The sequence below is a fragment of the Centroberyx gerrardi genome, chromosome 14 (assembly GCF_048128805.1).
Source record: "Centroberyx gerrardi isolate f3 chromosome 14, fCenGer3.hap1.cur.20231027, whole genome shotgun sequence".
In the NCBI taxonomy this organism is placed as follows: domain Eukaryota; kingdom Metazoa; phylum Chordata; class Actinopteri; order Beryciformes; family Berycidae; genus Centroberyx; species Centroberyx gerrardi.
Genome location: NC_136010.1, coordinates 2,115,964 through 2,123,048, shown reverse-complemented (window position 1 = coordinate 2,123,048; position 7,085 = coordinate 2,115,964). Strand labels below are relative to the sequence as shown.

Sequence of the window (7,085 nt, the reverse complement as noted above, 5' to 3'; positions counted from 1 at the left end):
CTGAGTATTATCCAAGTTACTTGCCGTCTTGAGAGCTTTACTAGCCAAAGAAATGCATTTTAAAGGATGCAATAATCTGCGTTTATTAAATTTCAATTCAAACCTTTATTTAATCTCGGTGAACATTGAGGGGGAACCTCATTTAGAATGCTGCCAGAGCACATCCAATAAAAAGGGTTTTTAAAAAAAAAAAAAAAAAAACACTTCTAAGCTCAGATAAAAAAGAAATACAACAATAAATAGAAATGTAAGTTACAATCACTAAAATTAATTCAAACAAATACAAGGAGAAACTGATTTTTTGATCATGTTTTTAAATTGTCTAAATGAAAGCAGATTATTGAGTTTGAGAGTGTTGGGATGTATTCCCAGACTGAAGTATTGAGAAGTAAACATCAAGTTGATGTTTTTCCCAACGCAGATATATAATCAGTAGCTATATTCAGGAAATGATCCATTTTCTTTCAACTTTTATGTCATTCATTCACTTCCACACATTCACACTGGGAGTTAACCAGCAGATGGAGGGCGATGCCTTGCTAAAGGGCACCTCAACACCGGCTGCTGATGATGTCATGATCATGAAGATGTAAATTAGACCAAGCAAAATCAAGAATCCAATTCTTAATTCATTCTTACTGAAACACAGATGAGACTCTTGACCATCACAGTTTCACAAGCTCTCCATCCAAATTATATTATTGTCACTTTGTAATGACATTTTTAAATTGTTTACATTCCAGCAGCCAATGGCATCGCTAGAAAGATTTGTGTCAGAAATAAACAGAATTCTGTACAGTCAGACTTTTATTGATCACATCGTATCCTGGTTGTATTGAATCCTGAAGCTCAGATCACATATCGATCGTATCAGAGAGAAACAGATCATCACATCTCTACTAAACAAGCTACATATTGATCTCAAGTGACAGGCTAGAACATGAGTATATAAAAAACAGCTGAGGATGATCAACAGACAGAGTAGTACTGCAAAGGTAATAGTATTAATAAAACTATTTTCCACTTGATTTAGATCAATTTCTTTGTGAAAAAGACAAAAACTGAAGCGCAAAACTCACAGCACAATCTGGATCTGGATCTCAGTCCTCTGACTGATCCAGATCACATAAACATCTGATGAGACACTTCAGCTCAGTAGAGAGCGCAGTATCTGCCATATGAGAAACACATTAATGAGCAGATGGCAGAGGTGTGACCAAGTCAACTTCGCTCGAGTCCCAAGTCAGTCTCAAGTCTTTAGGCACGAGTCTCATCTTAAAGAAAACAAAATATCTAGGACTTTTCAATGCAATATGGTTTTAATAGGATAAAAACTTGGTAAGAGCATCATGAGTTTGATTTCTATAATCAGTTTCAACTTCAATAAATTCAATCATTCCATACAAATTCAGAAAACAGAATTTAAATTCAGTCGTCCGCTGGAACAAATCTCATCACTTTCAATCTAAGTCATTTACACAAACACAAGATCTCAAGTCAAGACTTTAGAAACCTTTTCAAGTCATCAAAGTACAAGTCAGAGTCAAGTCCCAAGTCACCAGAACCCAAGTCAAGTGACTCGAGTCTCCACCTCTGGCAAATGGTTCATCTTTTTAAATTTTAGATTTTTAGATTTAATATTTCCTTTAAATAAACCCCAGCACAATCAATAGTCACTCCTTGCTGAACTGTCATGATTAGCTGCTACCTGACAGTCTGGACTGGAGGCACAGTGTGTATGATACTGTTAGAGAGGGTGTTACAGAGGGTGTGGGCTTTAAACGTTAAATGAAATGTCTGTTGGAGCAGACAGGATCCAACATGCTGAGCTGCAGCAGCAGTGGAGACATTCCTCTGAACAGCAACACCCTGCTTCACATTCATACAGTTCATACAGAGTCACACCAGAACACCGGTCCTGACCAGTTTCTCAGCCGGTCCAGGATTTGAACCGACAACCGTCCCATCACAAGCCCACTTCTCTGAAGTAAAAGTCATCACCAAATAAAAATAGTAAAATATAACAATATAAATTATAACAAACCTAAAGCCTATAAACCTGCAGATAAGGAAGAAGGAATACACACTTCCTGACCCGTGTATCTTAAAGCCAAACAGCTGATTGCTCTTTACTGGAAATAACAAACGAGCAGAATATTAAATATTGGGTTGATGGAATGACATCATGTGCTACTGGAGAAGATAACTTTATATTTTGAGAAACAAACAAATCGTGTTTGAGGAAATCTGGAAGCGTTTTATTACCTTCCTGAGGAACACAAAGGTTAGTGATGTTATAACAGAGAGTCTTATAACAAAATGTTTAACATCAACACTTTCCACAATATTGCAGCTTCCCTTCTGGAAGTGTAGTAAAGCTTGGTGAGATTTCAAACTGCTCTATTGTTGTACTACTGCTCTCTCTTGTCCCGTTGCATCCCGTCCTGTCTCTCTTCCTCCTTCCTCTGTCCCGTCCCGTCCCTCCTCCTCCTCCTCCCTCTGTCCCGTCCCTCCTCCTCCTCCTCCCTCCATCCCATCCCTCCTCCTCCCTCTGTCCCGTCTCGTCCCTCCTCCTCCTCCTCCCTCTGTCCCATCCCTCTGTCCCGTCCTGTCCCTCCATCCCGTCCCTTCTCCTCCCTCTGTCCCGTCCCGTCCCTCCTCCTCCTCCTCCTCCTCCTCCCTCTGTCCCGTCCTGTCCCTCCTCCTCCTCCTCCCTCTGTCCCGTCCTGTCCCTCCTCCTCCTCCTCCCTCTGTCCCATCCCTCCTCCTCCCTCTGTCCCATCCCGCCGTCCCTCCTCCTCCTCCTCCCTCCATCCCATCCCTCCTCCTCCCTCTGTCCCGTCTCGTCCCTCCTCCTCCTCCTCCCTCTGTCCCATCCCTCTGTCCCGTCCTGTCCCTCCATCCCGTCCCTTCTCCTCCCTCTGTCCCGTCCCGTCCCGTCCCTCCTCCTCCTCCTCCTCCTCCCTCTGTCCCGTCCCGTCCCTCCTCCTCCTCCTCCCTCTGTCCCGTCCCTCCTCCTCCCTCTGTCCCATCCCGCCGTCTCGTCCCTCCTCCTCCTCCTCCCTCTGTCCCGTCCCTCCTCCTCCTCCTCCCTCTGTCCTGTCCCATCCCAGGACAGTGACTGGGACACGGCCCTCCAGTTCCTGCCGGCCTCGGACTCCAAGCAGGTGGAGAAGAAGCCCGGGCGGAGGAAGAAGATGTGGATCGGACTGGGCCTGGTGGTGGGGGCGGCCGGCCTGGCGCTGCTGACCGGCATGCTGGTCTGGCACTTCCACTGTGAGAAGACTCATATAACCTTCACTTACCCAGCATGCTTCACATCCCACAGTTACACACACTCAGACTGGGAGCTGCCCAGTACAAATTCAAAAGTCAGGAACTGGCTGAAATCTAACAGGCTTGTACTCACCTGTAGCCAGTCTTTATATGATCACAGCTAATGTTAAGATTACGGGGTAAAACAACCAATTAATTAGATTTTAAATGCAGATAGTGTATAATGTAGGCTATTTTTTAAAATTCTGTACTTTTTATTAGCCTATACAAGACATTTAGATAGTTGTAGTCTATTTAAAAGCCCAACTAGGGACTAAGGTTGGAAATTAGCAGTAGCTATAAATAAACATGTGTAGGCTATCATCTTTTGTATTTCAGCTGTAGTGTAGTGAAGTGTAATCATGTTAACTGTACTGTCGCTATCAAGTAAACTACTACATGAATAAAATAAATAACAACCACACAGGCTTGTTGGTAAGCTTGTTGACACCAAGAGAACTAGCAGGGTCAAATATTTTCTACATGGTGTTACCGTCTAATTCACAGATGATGACAACACAGTCTGGACCATAGAGATATAACACTAACTCTTGTTATATCTCTATGGTCTGGACATTAAGGTGTAAAGTCTGTCACACTGTGAGAACTGAGCAGATGAGTCTGTTAGCAAACTGTCAGAACTCAACTGGAAGCTAACGTTAGCGACGAGGCTAACGTAGCTTCATCACAGACTGTACTTCTCTCTCTAGCTCTTCTAGTCAACATTAGCATGTTAGCAATCCATGGCAGCAAGGAGACAGAGAAGCTGCTTTGGTTCTTGCTGTAAAACCTCTCAGCTCAGTGACTTGCTGCGAGTCGCTTTATACAGAAGCTAGTCCGACGGGTCACAGCAAGATGGCCGCCGCTCCGACCGTCCAGGAACATTGATTTGAATGAGAATGGGACCGTTCTATCTGTTTAAGTTTTGTGGTCTAATTACACTGTCAGTGTGAAAACAGGAAGTGTAACTTAAAGTTTTACGTTGGGTTGAAGAGTTAATTTCCAAATGGCTGTATGTATTTCCTGGTGAACATTCAGGATGTCTGAATGTGAGGCTGAGCGCTCTGTCAACCGAGGACTTACTGGTGGATTTTACATTTACATTTTAGACATTTAGCTTCACACTCTTTTATCCAGACTGAGGTCAATAGGTTGGAAAGGTTTTAAGCCCAGAAGTTGTAGAATTTGTCCAACCGTAACCTTAAACCTTCAACCCACAGAGGGTCACGTCCTTCAACTGAATCACCAAAATTTGTGTTACAGGGTTTTTATAGGACAACAGTGATACAGATCAATCAGATGTGAATGATTTCTTTATGAGTTTTCAGGTTTGGACAGAGGAAAGGGAGCGACTCGTGACTCTCATTTTGGAACTAAAGTTGACTTTCATTCATCTCTCTCTCTCTCTCTCTCTCTCTCTCTCTCTCTCTCTGCAGTGCGGAGGGATGTGAGAGTGAAGAAAGTCTACATCGGCTCCATGGGCATCGCTGACCAGCGCTTTGTAGAAGCTTATGAAGATCCCAGCAGCCAACAGTTTAAGAATCTGGCTCTGCTGGTCAGCCAGCAGGTGAGTGTGGCGTCCGTCTTCCTCGTCTCATCTTCAGCATCTTCAACTGTGTTTCTCCACAGTTGTCCTCTCAAGCATGACATCGTTTTTCGGCCTGGGTTAAGGGATTCTGGCCCCGCCCCCTTTCAGTTTAAAATGAATAGCTGTAAAATTACGTTAATTCCTTTAACTGCGTCCTGTTTCTGCTTTCCTTGGTTCCTCTATTCTGCATTTCCTTGTCAGTTGAGGTGATTCTGATGTTTTGCTGCAGTGAAAAAAATAAACCTCACCTTTGCACCTTTCAGCTGAAACTGATTTACGGTAAAAACTCGGAGCTGTCCAAATATTTTACGGGGTCCACAGTGCAGGCCTTCAGGTACGTTTCATTTTCACCTCATTTCTTGAAACACTTCATATGTAAACATTCAATGATTTTTGACTTCTCCATCTTATTTTTAACATTTTACTTGAGTGGATGTTTTCAATTAATAATGGCTGGTTACTAGGAGGACTTTTATTTTGACATTTTCACTTAAATAACTGACATGCTTCATGACGCTCATTAATTTTCATGGCGAACTCAAAGATTTGTTTTTCAAATAGAAATGGTAATTCCTAGAGGGCGCTCTTATTTTGAAATCACACTGTTCCTCTGCTGTGTGTAAAGTGAGAAAACCCCATGAAAGCCGACATAAGCAATTAATCACTATTCCCATAACTGTCAATAGGTTATAAAGTGCTAAATGTGTTCGGTGTCAAACGACCATATAGCTCAGTCTACAAAAGTGTCAAAAAAGACTTAAGTTACCAAATTCCCTTCATAAAGAATCATTTACTTTATTTTAAGTAGGCTACTTTTTAATATCTCCTTTAACAAGTACCATCAGTTGCTGTATTTTTTGTGCTATTTATCATTTTGTAAGAGTATAAGCGTTTTTTTTCAAATGGCAACTTTCCCCTTTTGGAACAAAACTTTGCATTTATCATACTTGGAGATGAAAGTGACTTGGATGGATGAAGTCTCACCTGGCTGTTTCTCCTCCTGCAGCGAGGGGGACGGCGGCGGCGGCGGCGACAGCGTCGTGGCTTATTACGAGTCGGAGTTTGACGTCCCGCAGCTGCGAGAGTCTTCGGTGGACGAAGCCATCGCGTCTCTGGAGCCGGCGGCAGAGAGCCAGCAGGGCCGACAGGGCCGGCTGCTGCTCAAACCCACCGGGGCGCTCCGCGTCAACAGCGTCACGTCTGGAGGTACGGAGGCCGAGCGACTCAAACAGTTTGTAATACATCAGTTGTATCCATTTACCCCTTTCTCACACAACCCAGTATAAATCCTCACTGTCCCGCACAATGAAACTGGGGCAGGGACAGCGGATCGTCCCGGTCCATTCGTTCGTCACGCACGATATCTCAGATGCCACTGAGCGGACTTTGACAAATTTCAGGGTGATGTATGACACCCTATTAGGGCCATTGTAGGTAAAAACATTTTTTTTTACTGCAGCCGGGGAGAGGGGGCTAATATTTCCAGAAAAAAACTCTAAATTTCTGAGATTAAAGTCAGAAATGTGTGAGAAAAAACTCCAACTTGCAACTGTGGAGACTGAACTGTTCCACCTGGTTGATCCTACCTTGCAAAATGAAGCTACATGGTTCCTTGCCAATTTAAAATACGATTTTTCAGCAAATTTCTGATCTCAGAAATTGATCTTTCTATATCCGAGTTTCTTCTCAGAATATTACCTCCCCTCTCCCCGGCTGTGGTGAAAAAAAAAAAAAAAAAAATAATTCACCTACAGTGGCCCTAATACACCGTCGCACATCACTCCCTGCAGAATATTTTATTATACAAAATGATGCAGCCCTGACAGTTTGTACAGTTTTCATAATCAAAGACATCTTCCTAATTTCCTTTTCTTCTTGTAGCTTTAGATCCACGTATGACAAAGACCACGTTCTTCGGTAAGCACTGAATACTTTCTATTTATGAAAATGAGTTTTTCTTTTTGAGAATTCTTTACATCGAGTTCTCTCTCTATCCAAAGTGAACAAAATATCAGCACACAGAAAAACAACTCCACAGCCTCATGCATCACATTGATATCTGAGGAGCCCAAAACTTCATTTGTCAAAAAAACCCCAAAAACATCATGACCTATTGTTAAATATTTAAAAAAGAAGATCCTGTCTGTAAAAGTGTTGTAATTCTGTCAAACGCTTGAGTGAC

General features: G+C 42.8%; 1 protein-coding gene across 1 annotated transcript in view; it reads left to right on the top strand.

Annotated features, from left to right (window-relative positions):
* Nucleotides 1–3,072: 3,072 nt before the first annotated feature.
* The window catches only part of LOC139917594 (suppressor of tumorigenicity 14 protein homolog), a 19,076-nt gene continuing 15,063 nt past the window's right edge, over nt 3,073–7,085 (top strand). The window contains exons 1-5 of the mRNA XM_078288053.1: nt 3,073–3,276; nt 4,752–4,882; nt 5,167–5,237; nt 5,910–6,109; nt 6,785–6,820. Of these exons, the coding sequence (XP_078144179.1) occupies nt 3,198–3,276; nt 4,752–4,882; nt 5,167–5,237; nt 5,910–6,109; nt 6,785–6,820 (517 nt within the window). The 5' untranslated portion in view covers nt 3,073–3,197. The remainder of the gene's footprint in view (nt 3,277–4,751; nt 4,883–5,166; nt 5,238–5,909; nt 6,110–6,784; nt 6,821–7,085) is intronic.